The sequence below is a fragment of the Ictidomys tridecemlineatus genome, chromosome 4, assembly GCF_052094955.1.
Source record: "Ictidomys tridecemlineatus isolate mIctTri1 chromosome 4, mIctTri1.hap1, whole genome shotgun sequence".
Classification (NCBI taxonomy): Eukaryota; Metazoa; Chordata; class Mammalia; order Rodentia; family Sciuridae; genus Ictidomys; species Ictidomys tridecemlineatus.
The window spans coordinates 65,623,392-65,643,374 of NC_135480.1; the positions used below are offsets into that span (position 1 = coordinate 65,623,392).

The 19,983-nt window shown below is 35.6% G+C and overlaps 1 protein-coding gene across 3 annotated transcripts in view; it reads right to left on the reverse strand.

The window, feature by feature from the left end:
- The window catches only part of Rsf1 (remodeling and spacing factor 1), a 160,138-nt gene that overhangs the window by 103,460 nt on the left and 36,695 nt on the right, over positions 1–19,983 (reverse strand). For all 3 annotated transcript variants that reach the window (XM_005323239.4, XM_040284989.2, XM_040284988.2), the window contains exon 2: positions 18,399–18,490. In XM_005323239.4, coding sequence (XP_005323296.1) covers positions 18,399–18,490 — 92 coding nt within the window. The remainder of the gene's footprint in view (positions 1–18,398; positions 18,491–19,983) is intronic.

A 19,983-nucleotide genomic window follows, 5' to 3' on the forward strand; every position in this document is an offset into this window, starting at 1 on the left:
TAGGCCATTAATATTCAAGGTTATTATTGAGATATGATTTGTACTCCCTTTCATTTTGATTTATTTCTTTTTTTTTTATTTGTGTTAAGTTTCTCATTTGGTTCAATGTCCCTTTAATGTAGATCCCCCTTTTGCTGGTTTTCACTTTTTTATCTCACTTCATCCTCATGGAATATTTTCTTGAGCATCTTCTGTAATGTAGGCTTTAGAGTCAGGAATTCGTTGAATTTCTGTTTATTCTTGGAAGGTTTTAATTTCATCTTCAAATGTGAAACTTAATTTTGCTGGACAGAAAATTCTTGATGGGCATGCATTTTCTTTCAGAGCTTTAAATATATTAGTCCAGAACCTCCTAGCTTTAAGGGTCTGGGCTGAGAAATCAGTTGAGATCCAAATTGATTTCTTCCTACGCATAATTTGATTTTTTCTCTCATACTCTTTAAGATTTTATTTTTATTCTGCATGTTCGTCATTCTCATTATAATGTGTCTTGATGTGTATCCACTAAAATTTTGTACATTTGGCATCCTGTAAGCCTCTTGCATTTGATTTTCCATTTCATTCTTTAGGTTTGGGGAATTTTCTGCTATTATTTCATTGAAAAGATTGTGCATTCCTTTGGTTTGCTCCTTGATCTATTCCAATAACACTTAAATTTCATCTTTTCATGTTATCCATAGTTCTTGGAGGTTCTGTTCATGGTTTCTTAGCATCTTCTCTGCATGTTCAACTCTACTTCCAAGATTATATATTTTTGACTTCATTGTCTGAGGTTCTGTCAATTTTTTCAATAGTTTCTCTTGTTTCAATTTCGTTGATTTCCACTCTGATTTTAATTATCTCTTCCCTTCTGATACCCTTGCTGTTGTTTTGCTCTTCCTTTTCTAGGGTTGAGATGAAATGTGAGCTCATTTATTTGTTGGTTTTTTCTTTTTTTGAGGAATGAACTCCAGGCAAGGAACTTCCCTCTTAAAACTGCTTTTATTGCGTCCCATAGATTCCGATATGTTGTGTCTGTATTTTCATTTATCTCTAAGAATATTTTGATATCCTCCTGTCTTCTGTAACTCATTGATCATTCAGTAACATATTGTTCATTTTCCAAATGATGCAGGATTTTTTCCTTCCTTCTTTTATCATTGATTTCCAGTTTCATTCCATTATGATCAGATAAGATGCATGGTATTATCTCCACACCGTTATATTTACTAAGGGTTGCCCTATGGCATAATATATGGTCTATCTTTGAGAAGGATCCATGTGCTGCTGAGAAAACTGTATATCCACTTGATGATGATTGCTATATTCTATATATATCGGTTAAGTCAAGGTTATGTTATTGAGTTCTATAGTTTCTTTATTCAACTTTTGTTTGGAGGATCTGTCCAATGTTGAGAGAGGTGTGTTGAAGTCACCAATAATTATTGTATTGAGTCTATTTGATTCTTAAAAACTTGAGGAGTTTGTTTTATGAATGTCACAGGACCATTATTTGGTGCATACATATTGATAATTGTTATGTCTTGTTGGTGAATGGTTCCTTTTAACAGTCTATAGTGTCCTTCTTCTTCCCTTTTAATTAATTTAGGTTTGAAATTGATTTTATTCTATATGAGTATGGCCACTCCTGCTTGCTTCCGAGGACCATGTGAGTAGTATGATTTTTCCCAACCTTTCACCTTCACCCTGTGTATGTCTTTTCTTATCATGAGTCTCCTGAAGGCAGCATATTCTTGGATCTGTTTTATTAATCCAAGTTTCTAGCCTATGTCACTTGATTGGTGAGTTTAAGCCATTAACGTTTAGAGTTACTAGTGATATATGCTTTGTACTTCCAGTCATGTTTGTTTGTTTGTTTTAATTTGAATTGTTTTTCCTCTTTGATTATTTTCCCCCCTTTACTGAGTTACCTCCCACTATTGGTTTTGGGTGCTGTTTTTCATTTCCTCTTCTTGTAGTGTTTTGCTCAAAATGCTTTGCAGTGCTGGTTTTCTGGCTGCAAATTCTTTTAACTTTTGTTTATCGTGAAATATTTTAATTTCATTGTCAAACCTGAAGCTTAATTTTGCTGGATACAATATTCTTGGTTGGAATCCATTATTTTTCAGCATTTGAAATACGTTTTTCCAGGATCTTCTCACTTTCAACATCTGTGATGAAAATCAGCTGTTAACCTAATTGGTTTACCCCTGAATGTAATCTGCCTCCTTTCTCTTGTAGCTTTTAACATTCTCTCCTTGTTCTGTATGTTGGATATCTTCATAATAATGTGTCTTGGAGTTGATCTATTACGGTTTTGTATGTTTTGGGTCCTGTAGGCTTCCAGGATTAGGCAATCCATTCCATCTTTCATGTCTGCAAAGTTTTCTAAAATTATTTCATTCAACAGATTGCCCATTCCTTTGGTTTGGACCTCTATACCTTCCTCTATCCCAATGACTCTTAAGTTTGGTTTTCTTATGACATCTCATATCTCTTGGATGTTTTGTTCATGGTTTCTTATCAGCCTTTCTGGGTTGACTATACTCTTTCGAATTGATATATTTTGTCTTCATTATCTGATATTCTGACTTCTATTTGATCTAGTCTACTTGTAATATTCTCATTTGAGTTTTTGATTTGGTTTATGGTTTCCTGTATTTCTAGGATTACTGTTTGATTTTTTTTTTAAATCTCTATCTCCTGGGAGAGTTGATTTTTTGATTCTTGAATCTGCTTATGTAATTAATTTTCAAAGTATTCTTTCATTCTTTGGACTTGCTGTCTAATGACTTCTTTAAGATTCCATTCCATCTGAGTGCGGTATGCCTTGAATTCTTTTTCTGTCCATTTTTGTGATGCCTCTAGGTTCTCCTGTAAGTTTAAGTTGTCCTGCATTGTTTGTAATCCTGTATTCCCTTGTTTTTTCATGGTATTCACATTACTTTCCAATTCTGTTTAACTGCTGTTTCTGTTTTCTCCCATAAATTCGTTTTGGTTTTATACATCTCTGTGGTCGCTCCTTTGTGGTGGGAGATGATATCTAGGGATGTTGGGCTTTATTGTAATTTAAAGCTGATTCATTTGTTTCATATAAGGCTTACGGATTCTGCAGGCATATAGTGATCTGTTGTTTGGTCTTAGGACTTTATGTTTAGATTGGCTGCTATGATGGTATGAAGATTAGTATGTCTTGGCTACTCTGGAAGATTGCTCTACTGAAGGGAGATATTAACAGGGGAATGTGTTGAGAGTCATAGCTGAGTCGGAATGGCCCCTGGCATTTTGCCAGAAGTAATGATTGAGAGGCGAGCTAATAAGATGATGATATTAAGTTAAGCTGTTTATAATTGCTGTGACTGGGTGATGCTGGATTGAAACAGGCTGTGTATTCAATTGTATAATAAACCTTTACTGTCCGCCTCGAGCGCCCGCTACTTTGGAGTTCCCATTGAGTTCTCACAGGGTTCCGTGTGCGTGCGTGCACAATCCGGTGGAAGGAGTTCAAGTTGGTGGTGTGCCAGAGAGGAGCCACGTGGATGGCGTTCAGGAGAGTTCCTGGGGAGTGTGCGTGGAGTGCTGTTGGAGTTCAGGCAATAAAGTTTCCTGTTTGAACATACAAGTGCTTTGTGGTGTCTCGATGATTTGTGCCCAGCCAGACTGCGGCACGAATGGATCAGGGTATTTGGTAATAACAAGGTACTTAGGAGCCCTATAGACAGCCTCGGAACATTCACCTATTTGCATTTAGAAAATTACACGTAATAAAAGTCATAATGCTTGGGATTAAAGTTAGGGGGAAGGGAAAGGAAGGAGTCCTTAAAGAGAAAGAGGGAGAGAAAAATATGTAGAATAAAGGCGAATGGAAAGAACAATAAAAACTGAAAAGGGAAAAGAAAAAAAATGACAAATGAAGTCTTAGAGTTCTATTTTCTTCTCTTCCAGTAGGTGGAGCTGTGCCCTCCCAGCGGAGCTTCTGCCCTCAATATGCTGGAAGCAATCCCTGTAAGGTGGCTCCTCTTCCCCTATGGAGCGACTCTCTAATCCTCTTAGTCCAGGGCCGTTTCTCTTCTCCATCCTTTCCCCCCCTTCCTCCTGCCAGCCAGCCAGGCCCTGCTCACCAGAGGTGTCCTCCACAGATCTAGTAACACTTGCAGCCCCAAATGCCCTGTTCTCCCGAATGACTGAGCACTCTCTCTGTTTGCCATTCACCCAGACCCCAAGGTTGCGGAGTGGGTGATCTGGGAACCGTCAGCTTATTTTGACTGGACTCCTTCGGTGGCCACGACCCCGGGAGCTGGTGTCCATGGCCTTGGGTGTCATGGCTTGTGGTAGGGGGAGTTCGGGGTCGGGAGTCCCCTCTGCTTCCCTCAGCCCCTACAGTCACGCCCACGGAGCTCTGGGGAGAGATTTTTGAGGTTTCCCAGCTGTATGCATCTGGTGAGGATGGGAGTCACACACCTGTTGAAGCCGATTTCACTGAGAAGGGATCCCTTGAGCCGAAATCTGGTGACGTCAGCTCTCTGCTATGGCGGGCCCCAGACTCCTTGCCGGAGTGTCCGATGGGAGGGGTGGGTCTGGCCTGTCTCTGGTCTGTACCGTTCTCGGTCCGATGTTTCATGAAGGCTTGGTTAGCAACCTCTTCAAAGGGTCTCTACACGCACACTGTCTCCAGCAGTGCTGACATGACTCCTTTTACACCGGTCGAAAATGACTCTTTTTGCAGCAACCCGAATCTTCGCACGCAGGGTGGCCAAGATTTCCGCGTCCGGGGCAAGCTGTCACCTCCAATAATCCTAAACTCCCCGCCTAGGTCTCACTTCAGCGCAATTTTGCTGGGAGTTTCTCAGCAGGCAGAATCTGAACGTTCTAATGTGTCTCTCTGTCCGCATGGCTGAGGAGTTAGTGAAAGCATTGCCTCCCCGCCCATTGCCATGTTGAGTCCCCTCCCGGAGTGTTTTTTATTTTATCATTGATTTCTAGTTATTCCATTATTGTCTGTTACAATGCATAGTACTCTCTCTCTTTTTTTTTTTTTTTGGTATTTTCTAAGGCTTCCTTTGTGGCATATCATATAATCTATTTTAGAGAAGGATGCATGTGCTGCTGAGAAAAAAAGTGTATTCACTTGCTGATGGATGAAATATTCTGTGTATGTCTGTTGAGTCTAAATTATTGATTATATTATTGAGGTCTACAGATTCATTGTTTAGTTTTTGTTTGAAAGATCTATCCAGTGGTGAGAGCTATGTTAGAGTCACCCAGTATTGTTGTGTTGTGATCTATTTGATTCTTGAAATTCAGAAGGGTTTGTTTAATGAATGTAGATAGATGCTCCATTGCTTGGGGCATAAATATTTATGAATAAGCCAAAATGACCAGGAATACAAATTTTCAATATTTCAATAATAACTATGAATGTTAATGTCCTAAGCTCACCAATTAAAAGATGTAGACTGCTAGATTGGATTACAAAAAAGACCCAACAATATGCTGCCTTCAAGAGGAAAAGACACCACACTCACATGGACCACATAAAAAAGCAGGGTTTTGTATCCTTGTATCGGGTAAAGTGAAGTTCAAGCCAATGTTAGTCAAAAGGGATAAAGAAGGACATTTCATACTGCTTAAAGGAATCACATATCAACAAAACATAATAATCGTAATTTCTCCTCACATGCAAAGAGAAATACTATGTGAAAACACAGTAAGAAGGCAGTCATTTACAAGTTAACAAGAAAGCCCCTACAGGGGCTGAGGTTGTGGCTCAGTAGTAGAGCACTCACCTAGCACAGGTGAGGCACTAGGATCAATTCTCAGCACCACATAAAGATAAATAAATAAAGGTATTTTGTCCATCTACTAAAAAATATTAAAAAAAGAAAGAAAGAAAGAAAACCCCTACAAGGAGCAAATTTACCACACTGATCTTAGACTTATAGAAACTGAAGCATAAATTTCTGTTGCTTAAGCCTCCCACTGGCTTGGTTGTTACAGAAGTCCTTGCATCACAAAATCTATATTGACAAATATATCAAAGAATAAACACCTGATGAGCAAATACAATGGTCAATATGACACAGATCTTTTGCTGTATGGTCTAGAAAACCTAACAAATCACTTAATGTTGAGAAATAAAACTGATTTTTAGGCAACATATATGGAAATGCTTTGTTAACTTAAAAAATTACAAACATGTAGAATGCATGTTTAATATGATGCTCATTCTGGGTTCCATCACCAATGTTAAATACAAAATAAAATTTCACGTTAGTAAAAATAAATTTAAAAACTAAACAAAGAAAAAAAACTTACATATATACACTATTGTGATTCAAATATGGAGTATATGTCCAAAAATGATAAAAGACGACAGACTTAAATTGTCATGAAAGGTACTCACCAAAATTGAAGGTAGAAGAAATATGGAAAACACTAATGAAAGAAAATCATTAATTCTAAGTGGTAGGAATATGGTCTTTATTTATCTATGTACTTTAATTTTTTATGGTTAATCAAAAAATGAGGCTGTGGGAAACCTTTTTGAACCTCATTCCATTAGTGTTATCACAAGGTCCTCCAAAATGAAGAAATCCAAGAGCTGGGTCTGGTTCTCAAATAACAAGTTAATCAAGGACATGTTTGAGACATAATTATAAGCAGTGTAACATCTGTCAACTTTACCTCTTCTGGTTTCAACCACAGGGACAACTAAATTGTTAGCAAAAAGATTTGTTAAAATATTTAAAAATTTGAAGATAACAAAGAAAGGTGAAAGTATCCATGAAATCACTCCCAGAAGAAATTAAGAAATCATGGTACTAAAAACTGGCATCTGATAAAAGGATAAATTTAATATGTTTGAGCAACTGATATGAGCTTGCATAACATCAAGTGGCAAAATGTTGAATAAAATGTATACCTGCAGGATGGGGTTGTAGTTTAGTGGTAGAGTGCTTGCCTAGCACATGTGAAGCACTGGGTTCGATTCTCAGCACCATATAAATAAAATAAATGGTCCAGTAACAACTAAAATGTGTGTGTGTGTACCTCCCTAATCTCAGAGAACTTATACTTTAGTGTGTTGAGTATGTGGCATGGGAACAGATACAGGAAAAATTCCAAAAAAATACATATTATTTTATGTACTGAGGCTGGTATAAAGAGATTTCAGAAGTAAAATATTCTGGAGATTCATTCATCCTTTACACAGTCAACAAATATTTACTGAATGACAGCTCTGTGTGAGGCAATGGTTAGGTGCTAAAAATATTATAGAGACTGTCAAAAATCCTTGTCCTCACATATTCTTGTGAGGGTAACAGATCTTTAAAAGTAAATATTATTTTAGACAGTGAAAAATACTACTGAAGTAAATAAATAAGGTGATATGTTTAGAGAATGATAGAAAACTCAAGAGCAAGACCTAATTTATCAAATACAAAGAATCAAGGAGCCAGAAACTGCATCCTCATTCTGGAAATTAAATATAGTTTGAAGCAACAGAACATAGTATGTACTGATGAGGTTGATAGAAGGGGAAGAAAGCAATGAAAAAAAGAAAAAAGAAAGGAACTTCACACAAGCAATAGGGGCAGGGAATGAACTCAGAGCCTTGTGCTGCTAAGCACACACTCTATCACAAAGCTACAACCCATGGCAGACATTAATAATTTTGTTGCCTGTATAAGAGAACTGTTTTCCAAGCAGTACAGTGGGACACACCTGTATTCCCAGCTACTCAGGAGACTGAGAAATGAAGATCACAACTTTGAGGCCAGACTGCAACTTAGCAAGACCCTGTTACAAAATTTAAAAAAAAAGAAAGGGCTGGGGATGTAGCCCAGTGGTAGAATACTCCTGTGCTCAATCCTCAGTGATGGAGACAAGAAAAGAAAGGGAAAGGGAAGAGTCATTCTTTCAGTCTACAACTGTAATTGTGGAGAACAGACTGAATGAGACCAATTTAGAGGTTCCCACAATAATATAAGTGACAGACTATGGCACCAATTAGGACACAGACTGAAATGATGGAGTGCCCTGAACTGAAAGGTTACTAAGAAAGCCAAATCAATCAGGGATGAATGATTAACTATATGTAAAGGACAAAAGAATTCTAAAAGAACTAACAGGTTTGTACTTTAATGATTGATTAGATGGTATGATTAGATGGTAGTACCACTTACCAATCCAAGAAACAATAAATGCTGTTACCCAAAAAAAAAGAGAAGAGAAAAGTCACAACAATTTGGATACATGGCAAAGAATAAGTATTGCTCTTTAGGCCTTCACATCCTCACCAGTTTAATGAAGAGCTCAAAAGAACAGAAAGGGCAGAATATAGTCTAACAAATTGAGAATGGATTCAAAGGTGATACTTGCATTTTGGGCTTAGATAAATGATAGAACTATTTAAATAGGAGTATCAGGATGTCCTAAGTTATAAATCTCGTCTGTTCATACTAATGGTTAATAAAATGGTCCAAAGACTGCTTGATTGTATAAATAAAGTTTGATTGGAACACCACCATACACATTTGTTTATTCAGTTATCATATGCAGCTGCTTTCACCAAACAGCAGCAAAGCTGAATACTTGTGACAGAGACTCAAAAGAATCTTACACTTGAAATACCTACTTTCTAACCCTTTGGGGGAAAGTCTGCCAACTTCACAAACATTTGTTTCTGGTCATACTATATGTTGATGACGGATTGGAATTGGCTATACTCTATATCATCTTCATTCTAAGATAAGTAGCCTTTACCTACAAAACTACCAGTCACTGTAAAAAGGACAGAAAACATGCAGAATATGTACTACTCATAAAGGTTCAGTACCAAAGTTTAATATGGCAATTTTCCATGTATTTCACTGGCTAAAACCCAATTACATGGCCATGCCTAAATTTATCAGTATGAACTACAGTATTTATCCCATGAAAAGTAACCAAATCTGTAGTTCTCCCATATAAATCTGTTCTCCCTCTAATATCTTTTATTCCTGAGCTTATGGCCACCCAGCTAAACACGCCATTTTCAAACCTCCTTTAACAAATAAATATAATCATGTAATTGGGGTTTTCCCAAAGGACCAGTAGAAGAAGTAGGATTGTAACTTTATTTCTAATTTTGCTGCTGGGGATGAAACCCAGGGGCACTGAGCTATGCCTGCAGTCCTATTTCTGTTTTCTATTTTAAGAGAATCTCACTAAATTGCCAAGGCTGACTTCGAACTTAGGATCCTTCTGCCTCAGTCTCCTGAGTTAGTGGGATTACTATGTGTGCCACTATGCCTGGTTTCTACTCTATTTCTTAAAAGGAAATTTCTTGCCCTGGACTTTCTCTTTCCCCAGCCTGCAGTAGAAGCACATTCCACCATTAAAAAAAAAGCAAAATAAAAAATAAAATGGGAAAAACCTGTATCATGGAAAAACTATCATAGAACAAAGTTGTCTCATGAATCTAGAACAATCAGATTATTATGACAGGGTAATTTACTGCTTATTTCAGCAATTATATTTGGGGCCTCTTTGTTACAGTAATGTAGGCTCTAATGTAGATTCATGAGCATTTTTTGAGTAAAGATGTTCTATATGTAGTTATGTGTATTAGCCCTGAAACTAAAGAAAGATTCAAGATGAAGAAATGTGTCATTATCAGAGAGGTCAAGAGACTGAATAATAAACAACAAAAAGAAAATCCAAAAAAGAAATGCCCAATCCCTAGCTTCTTTACTAAATTCGATTATATTTAAAGGCTAAACACTACATTTCACAAATACTTTTTTAAAGTATTTTTTTAGTTGTCAATGGACTTTATTTTATTTGTATGTGGTGCTGAGAATCGAACCCAGTACTTCACACATGCTGGGCAAGCACTCTACCACTGAGCCACAAACAATTTTGAAAAACAGAAAACACATTACAACTCATTCTATGAGGCCATTACTTCATGTTAAAAATACTACCCAATAACAAAAACAGACGAAGACATCACACACTCTCTCACTCACACACACACACACACACACACACACACGATTATATATATGTCTAATGGAAACAGAAACAAAAAATCTAAACAGCAAATTGGCAAACCAATCTACAAAGATAATTAAAGGATTATACACCATGATCAAGTGGAAATTATCACAGGATTGCAAGGTTGGTTCAACATATGAAAATCAATCTAATACACCATATAAACAGAACACAAGACAAAAAACAAGGTTATCTCAACAGATGCAGGAAAACAGCAAAACAAAAATCGAACAGATCTCATGATAAAAATACTCTATGTACGAGGAATAAAAGAGAACATCCCCAATTAGAAAAAGGGCATCTATGAATGATCCATAGCTAACTTCGTGCTAAATATTGAACCTTAAGAGTTTTTTCCCTCAGATCAAGAAAAAGTTAACAAGTGCATCTACTCTCGCCATTTCTAGTCAATAGTATAGCAGGGATCCCAGGGAGAGTAATCATATAGGGGGAAAAAAAAAAGGCATCCAAGTAGAAAAGGGGAAGTAAACTACATATGCAGGTACATTACTTTAAGTAGAAAATCTAAATAAGAAATACACACAAAAGAATTTTTGAGTTAATACATGAGCTTGACAAAGTTGCAAGATATAAAAAAGTCAACAAAATTTTATTTCTATACAGGAACAATAAGGAATTAGAAAATTAATTAAGAAAGCAACTCCATTTATGATAGCATAAAAAAATTGCTAAGAACTATATTTTAAAAATAATTATAGTCAGCACTCCATATCCATGAGTTTTTCAAATTTTTTTATGACTTTTTAATTTATTTATTTACGTGGTACTGAGGATCGAACCTAGTGCCCCACAAGTGCTAGGAAAACGCTCTACCACTAAGCTACAACCCCAACCCTGTCTATGGATTTTGCATCTGGATATTCAACCAAAAACAGATAAAAAGTGCTTGGAGAGAGCTGGAGTTGCAACTCATTTTTAGAGAACTTGCCTAGCATGTGTAAGGCACTGGGTTCATTTCTCAGAACTGCATATAAATAAATAAAGTAAGGGTCCATTGACAACTAAAAAAATATATATTTAAAAAAAAGTTTGGAGAGGTATGTTAATTCAATCAACACTTCCAGACAACTCACCACACACCTACAACCTCACTAAATCTAAGTCATGCACCTGGGAATGTCACCTAAGGCAAGAAACTCTTTTCACAGCATCCAGCAGCAAACACACCCTGGGAGTGGAGCTAACAGCTCTTCCTATCCCAATGCATACCACTTGGCCAAGAAGAAAATCTGAGAAGTCTTAAAGGTCAACTGGCAACTCGGTGAGCAACAAAATAAAAAGCAAGAATTGGACAGCCCTCAGACCATACTCCCACACTCAATTCATACCTCACGAAAGAACGAAAGAAAATCAGTTGGGCAGACAGCAAAAATATATTTCCACTGACTATTCTATCCACCATAATGGAAACAACTCCTTAGAAGTTTTTTTTTTCTTTTGAATGTATATGAATTGATTTAAGGACATTTACCCATATACATATTTGTTTCTGTCTTCTCATTTATAGCTTTCTTTTTTTTTTTTGAGAGTAAGGATTTTTGATTAGCATATTTGATTTTTCTGCATTGTCTTTTCCACTACTGTTTCTCCATTTTTTTTTTTTTTGCTAACAGCTAAATTTCACTTTTCTCTCTTTCCCTTTCTTTAAATTGTTTTTTTTTCCTCGCTCCTGATAACCAACACATCCTACTTCACCCACACATTTGCCCCCATTCACCTTCTGAAAGTGCAAACACTTTTCTACCCTCCTGTCTCTTCCTCTTTCCTCTTTATCAACTCTATCCTCAACACCTCTTAATGCTAATAGGATTATATAACGACAGCCCTTACCAATTCTATAGCAATAATTAACACGGTGGAAGTCATAGGCAACACCTATTGCTTGATTTTATACCAGACATAACTTATAATTATTTATTGTTTTTACCGATGGAAATTGATAATCATACTATTTCTGTGTATTGTATTACTTAACATGATAGAAGTAATAATAGAAACTAAATACCTAGTCTATTGCTATATATTGTTTGCATAGGTTATTGCTTTATTGGGCTCCAATTTAATCTGTGTGGTATTAGAAACATAAAGGGACACTAAAACTCATGGGTAGAAACCCTGCAGCTTCAGATCCATCCAGATAGATGAGTAGACACATAAACAATATGAAAAGGTAAGGAAACAAACCATCCGAAACAACACACAATACCTCAAAACAGACTCCACTGCCACCACAGCAAGGAAATAGAATTTAGAAAGTTCACAGGTAAACTGATCTACGAGGCAAAAGATGACATAAGGAGAGAAATCAGAGAGAAAATACACAAAATGAAAGATAAGGAGGAAGAGATAGACATTCTTTTTCTAAAGAAGAATTAATCAAAAAGAAGGAATCAATGAACCAAATTAACAATTCAATAGAGGGCTGGGGATATAGGTCAGTTGGTAGAGTGCTTGCCTCACAGGTAGGGTTTGATCCCCAGCACCATTTAAAAAAAAAAAAAAGAAAAGAAAAGAAAAAAGAAAAAAATGGAAATCATCAGCACCAAATCAGACCACTTAAAAGATAGTGTTTCAGAATATGGAAAAAAAATATTAATCTTGAAAGGAAAGTTGACCTTGGAGAAAAGACGTTAAGAAACCATGAACTCAATTTTCAAGAAATATGGAATAACAGGAAAAAGGCCCAATTTAAGATTTATTGGGATAGATGAAGGCTCTGAAACATAAAATAAAGGAATGCAAAATCTTTTCAATAAAACAATATCAGAAAACTCCCCAAACCTTCAGAATGAAATGAAAAATCAAATACAGGAGGCATACAGGACTCCAAATATACAAAATTTAAACCAACCCACTCCAAGACACAATGTTATGGAAATGCCTAACACACAGGAAAAGGGTGGAATTTTAAAGGTACATAGAGAAAAACAACTGGCCACATTTAGAAGTAAACCAATCTGGATCTTAGCTGATGTTTCAACTCAGACCCTTAAAACTAGGAGGTCTTGGAAAAATATACATATACCAAGCTCTGAAAGAAAATGGATGCCAAATAAGAATACTATATCCATCAAAATGAAGATTCAAAAGTTAAGATGCAGTAAAAATCTGCCACGGTAAACAGAAGGTAAAAGAATTTACAACTAGGAGCTGGGTTTGGGGCTCAGTGGTAGAATGCTGCCTAGCATGTGTGAAGCACTGGGTTTGATTCTCAGTGCCACAAATAAATTAATTAATTAAATAAGGGTCCATTGATAACTAAAAAAAGATTTTTTAAAAATCTTTATTTTATTTTATGTGGTGCTGAGGACTGAATACATGTACAGTGCTTCATACATGCTAGGCTAATGCTCTACCTCAGACCCACAACCCCAGACCCTAAAAAAAATTTTAAAGGGGTTCAAAACCAGCCTCAGCCCAAAGCGAGGCACTAAGCAACTCAGTGAGGCCTTGTCTCTAAAAAAAATACAAAATAGGGCTGGGGTGTGACTCAATGATTGAGAGCCCCTGAGTTCAATCACCTGTACTCCCCCACCGGAAAAAAAAAAAAAAAAGGGCAAAAAACTGAACAGAACCTTCTTCAAAAGAGAAAATAAAAATGGTCAACAAATATATGAAAAAATGTTCAATGTCAGTAGCAATTAAGAGAAATATGGATTAAAACTACATTGAGATTTCATCTCACTCCAGTCAGAATGGCAATTATCAAGAGTACAAGTAACAATAAATGTTGGGGAGATTGTGGGAAAAAGAGTACATTCATACTTTGTTGGTGGGACTGCAAAAAGGTATAATCATTCTGCAAAGATCCCTCAAAAAATTAAGAATGGAACCACCATTTGATCTAGCTATCCCACTCCTCAACATATATCCAAGGGATTTTAAATCAGCATATACATGGCTGATACTACATACTTATGGCTCACTGGTAGAGCACTTCCCTAGCATGTTGAAGCACTGGGTTAGATTCTCAGCACCACATATAAATAAATAAAATAAAGACTTATCAAGAACTAAAATAAATAAATAAATCAGCATACTACAGTGATGTAGCCACATTAATGTTTATAGCAGCATAATTCACAGAAGCTAAGCTATGGAGCCAAGCTAGGTGCTCTTCTACAGATGAATGGATTAATAAAATGTGGTATATATACACAATGGAATATTAATAAGCCATAAAGAAGAATGAAATTATGAAATTTACCAATAAATGGATCAAACTAAAGACTATCATGCTATGTGAAATATGCCTGTCCCTCCCAAAAAGGCTGAATGTTCTCTCTGACATGTGGAATCTGAATCACAATGAAGCACAAGGAAGAAGAGAAGTTCAATACAAGACAAAGAGGAATGAAGGGAAGGGAGAGGGTATAGGAATAGGAAAGACAGTAAAATGAATCTAACATAGTTTTCCCATATATATATGTGAAATACCCAAACGAATCCCACCATCATATATACCCACAAGAATGGGGTCCTAATTAGAATAGATACATTCCATGCTTGTATAATTTTGTCATAATGAATTCTACTATCATGTAAAACTAAAAACAGCCAATAAAATATATTTGGAAAAAAATAAATGATCTCTACTGAACATGCACAGACCTTTATTCTCTTGTAGTTAGTTACTCCATAAACAATATCTTGTAACAACATACAGTCTATAAAGTATTATAAGTAATCCACAGATGATTTGAAGTTTACTGAAGGATATGTATAGGTATAGGCAAATATTCAAATATTCCATTTTATTTAAGAAACTTCAGCACCCTTAAATTTTGGCATCAGCTAAAGGTCCTAAAACTACTCTTTTATAGACTGAGACAATAAATGTATAAGACCAATCTGAAAACTACAAAGCATGTTTTTAAAGCAACTAAAGAAGACCTAATTAAACTGAACAACAAACAGCCTATGTTCATAAATCACAAAAATTACTATTGTTAGAATGGCAATATGGCATAAAGTGATCAACAGATTCAACTAAATCTCTATAAATCCAAAGTGATATTTTTACAGAAATTGGCAAGCTGATCCTCAAATTCATGTGAAAATGTAAAGTGCATAATAGAAAAAAAATAATTTACAAAATATAAACAAGTTAAAACTAACTACAAAGCTATAGTAAACAACAGCATATTTTAGCAAAAATATGGACATTTAATGGCATAGAACTGAGATCTCAGAAACAAACCATCACATTTTTGGACAACTGTTTTCCCAAGAGGATGTCAAAGCAATTTAATGGAAGAAAACAGTCTTTTAAACAAATGGGCTGGCACAAGTAGATAGCCACATTCAAGATAAAGTTGAACACCTATCTCAAAAAATACAAAAATTACCTCAAATGGGATCATAGATCTAAATTTAAGAGCTTGAACTACAAAAGTCTTAGGACAAGATTTAAGGTTAAATTGTTCACCCTAGGAGCTGGGAATTTAGATAAGTGGTAGTATGCATGATGTTATGGGTTCAATTCCCAGCACTACTAAAAGGAAAAAAATAAAACTTTCACCTTGGGCTAGGCAAGGGTTTCTTTGATACGAAACCAAAGAACAAACTTTGAAAGAAAAAAATAGATAATGAGACTTCATCAAAATTAAAAACTTGAGGCTGGAGTTGTGGCTCAACAGTAGAGCACTTGCCTCGCACGTGCAAGGCCCTGGATTTCATCCTCAGTACCACATAAAAATAAATAAATAAGATAAAATAAATGGTATTGTGTCCCACTACAACTAAAAAATAAATGGATGGAGTTAGAAAAGATAATGCTAAGTGAAGTTAGCCATTCCCAAAAAAACAAATGCTGAATGTTTTCTTTGATAAAAGGAGAGTGATTCATAGTGGGATAGGGAGCAAGAACATGTGAGGAATAGACAAACTCTAGAAAGGGCAGAGAGTTTGGAGGGGAAGTATCACATAAAAAATAAATAAATAAACGTATTGTGGCCACCTACAATTTTTAAATATTTTTTAAAAAAGAAAAAGAAAACCTTTACTAGCTGGGTGCAGTAGCATACCCTGTAATTCTAGTAGCTCAGGAGGCTGAGTCAGAAGGATTCAGAGTTCAAAGCCAGACTGGGTAAAAGCAAGGTGCTAAGCAATTCAAGAGACCCTGTCTCTAAATAAAATACAAAATAGGGCTGGAGATGTGGCTCAGTGGTCAAGTGCCCCTGAGTTTAATCCCTGGTAGCCCCCCACACACAAAAAAAAAAATTTAATATTTCTTCACAGGGATTACATCCTTTATAGTCCTCTTAAACATGTTGAAACCAAAGTCCTTAATCCCAGCTCTCTTTTAAAGCTCCAAAACCTTGATTCATTTATAAATCATTTTGTTAACATCAAAATAGCCACTTCAATGGCATTTGAACAAGCAACTTTTAATAGTTAAAAATGTATTCATTTATTATTCAGATTTTTTTTTTTTTTTGGTACTCGGGATTGAACCCAGGGATGCTTAACCACTGAGCCACATCCCCAGGCCCTTTTATTTTATTTTTAAATATTTTTATAGTAGATGTTCACAATATCTTTATTTTATTATTTTTTTAATGTGGTGCTGATAATTGAACCCAGTGCTTCACAAGTGCCAGGCAAGCACTCTACAAACTGAGCTATAACCCCAGCCCAGCCCTTTTTATTTTTTATTTTGAGACAGGGTCTTGCTAAGTTTCAGAGGCTGGCCTCAAGCCTGAGATTCTCCTGCCTCAGCTTACCTAGAATTATAGGCTTTAGTCACCTAACCCATCTCAGTTTCACATTTTTAACTGAACATTTAGTCTTTTAATTTTAACTAAACAATCACTCTTTTAGAAAATCACACAGCATCAAATTTCGGAAATGCTAAGTCAATTCTGCAGTTCTTCAAACCTGTGAAAAAGTAATTGGAATACATTTTATATTGGGTTTCAAAAGTCAGACATTCCTAACATTTAGAGTTAGAATCCTAGAGTTGGAAGCCTATGGGTCTGGGGTTGTGGCTCAGCAGTAGAGCACTAGCCTAGCATGTGCGAGGCCCCGGGTTTAATCCTCAGCACCACATAAAAATAAATAAATAAATAAATACAATAAAGGTATTTTTAAAAAAGAGAGAGAGAGTTGGAAGCCTATGTACCCTCCCCTTGACTAGGCAGAGCTGTGACTGCTTCAACCAATAGAATACACAAGTAAAAGTAACCCTTTTAGAGTCCTGATCACTGAGCTGATTAGAAAGATTATTGTTTTATGTCACTTAATCTAGAAGACGTATTATACTGCAAAGGTAGCTAGAAATGCACATATAATATTTACAATTAAAAAAGGAAATTCTTGTTCCTGTTAGCTCCTATTTTCATAGCACCCTACAAGCATATACTTTCAAAAAAGGGAACAGATATGAAAATGTATATATATATATATATATATATAAACCTAGCAATTATTTTTTAAATGCTGGAGAAGCCAGGTGCAATTGCTGTGATCCCAGCATCTCAAGCCTGAAGCAGAAGGATGACAAGTTCAAAGCCAACCTCAGAAACTTAATAAGACCCTGTATCAAAAATTAAAAATAAAAAAGGACTGGAGATGTAACTCAGTGGTAAGATGCTCCTATGTTCAATCCCCACCGCAAAAAAAAAAAAAAAAAAAAGTGCTAGGGATTAAATCCAGGAGTGCTTTTCCATTGTGCTACACCCCTATCCCTTTTTGGTTTTGAGACAGGATCTTGCTAAATTGCCAAGACTAGCCTTGAACTTGCAATCCTCCTGTCTCAGCCTCCAAGTAGTCAGGATTATAGGTGTGCCAACACCCTGCAGGAAAATTATTTTTTAATCACCTACAATTACAGCCTAATAGTCTAGTATGTTACTTGGTCTTCCCTTTGATAGGGTCCATCCTAAAGCTCATTTGGATTGCCTGAGTTGTCCTCACTAATAACATATGTGGCTGGTGAGCAATTTAAAAGCTAGACATACTATTCTAATGGGCCTCGACATTTTACCTTTCAAGTCACAGAAAAATCTTAGCTCTGCCTATACATACTGGGTGATTTTAAGCAAAAGCAACAACTTCCCTGCGCCTTATGTGTATTTATTTGATCAAGAGGATTTGAAAGAGTGAGAGAATTTATGAAAATTCCTTAGCACTAGGTTAGGCACAAAAGAGACACAGTAACTCTGAAACCAATTTTAACATTCAACACTACTACTTATAGCAGTAAAAGAGGACAATCACAATTATAATAACAATAATTCAGAATTTTGAAAGAAAACTATTAATGTTTAAAAATTAAACATTATGGAATGCAAGCATAAATTTATGCTAGATAGAGCATTATTTCACTAGTAAAAAAAAGGAATTTACAGAGTTACCTTGATTAAGTATTTTTCCCATCTGTCTGCTGTAACAGATTTTCCAATCTTCCTCATCAACTTCAAATGGAGCTCCACCAATTCTTTTGGTACTTAAAAGGAAGAGAAAAAAATAGTTAGGCAGCAAAATAAAACATTTGTAAACATTTAAGATTAACAAAAAAAGAACTCTCCCCAACCATGATAACTCTTTCAAAACAGGTGACACTGATTCTTTTTAGGTCGATAAATCTGAAAAGGATAAACTAGACAGCAAAAACTGACTGAAAACCACTTTCTTGAAGATGAACAGAATGTTTATGTTTTGTTTCAAGCTACCATCAAGTAAGAATGAAACCTGTTTCTAACTACAAACTTTGGGTGCCAGTGAAAGTCACTATAAGTTCATCAATTGTAAACTCTACCACTATAGCATGGAATGTAGAATAGGGGAGGCTGTGCCCATGAGGAGACAACAGGTTTATGTGAATACTGCGAACTTCCTGCTTAATTTTTCTGTGAATGGGAAACTGCTCCAAAACAATAAAGTCTACTGATGTAGTTCCACGGCAGAGCACTTGCCTAGCACACATGAGGCCCTGGGTTCAATTTCCCATGTTTAAATGAATAAAATAAATCAATAAATAGCCATCAAGTAAAAACACTTAATTAAATAACTAAAATTTTGAATCTGTTTCATACACCACATACTTGGTTTCTTCACTGAGATTTTAGAGCAAGATATAGATTTACAGATTTAGAAAGGAATCAAAGAATATAAATTCCAACTTGATAGCTATCTCGAAAATTGAGTTTAAAGGTTTTCAAACTGTCACAAAAAATAACTCCAATGTATCCTATATCTGATATGTTAAACTTCTCTTATAGCATCCCTACAGATATTTTCCTGAAAACATTTATATACAATATTTACTTACCTTCCAATTTTTGAAAATTTGTAAATAGAAAGATATACTTATTCTAAGTCAAAAACTGCCGCCCTAAAACTTTGTTCCCTGGTTCTGGCTATTAGTCTCTTGTTTAAAACATAATACTTTTAATCCCTCTTCCATCAGAACCTTCAAATAGTTGAAAATTACTCTATTTTCCCTCAGGTTCTCTGTTGTGACTATAAATAGCCAGAATTCCTCTGAATATCCCTTGATACATCAACTAATTATGTGTTTAAATCATATTAATTAGACTCAAGGGAAATAAAGGACATAAGCCTGCCAAATTTAACATTTCTCAAATCTAAAATATTACTAGTAACCTAAAAGGAATTACAGGTACCCTATTTTAAAAGTTTCCATAATAAAATATATTAGGAAAATGCTAGATTTAAAACAAACAAAAAAGGTTTTGTACAGAGGAATTCTAGAAGTCTTTACTAATTGCAACTACCCAAGTCGACCCAAGGTAGAAATATAATCTGCATCATTCTCTAATATATTTAATCCAATATCTTATAGGATACACATGCTCTGAGAAATACTCTGAGATTGGGAAATGATGGCCTCATTTTTTTCAATCATTCTTTCAGGCTCTTTAGTCTCCACTGAAGCTACTTCCGACTTTGAAACAACTTTAAAGTATAAAAACATCC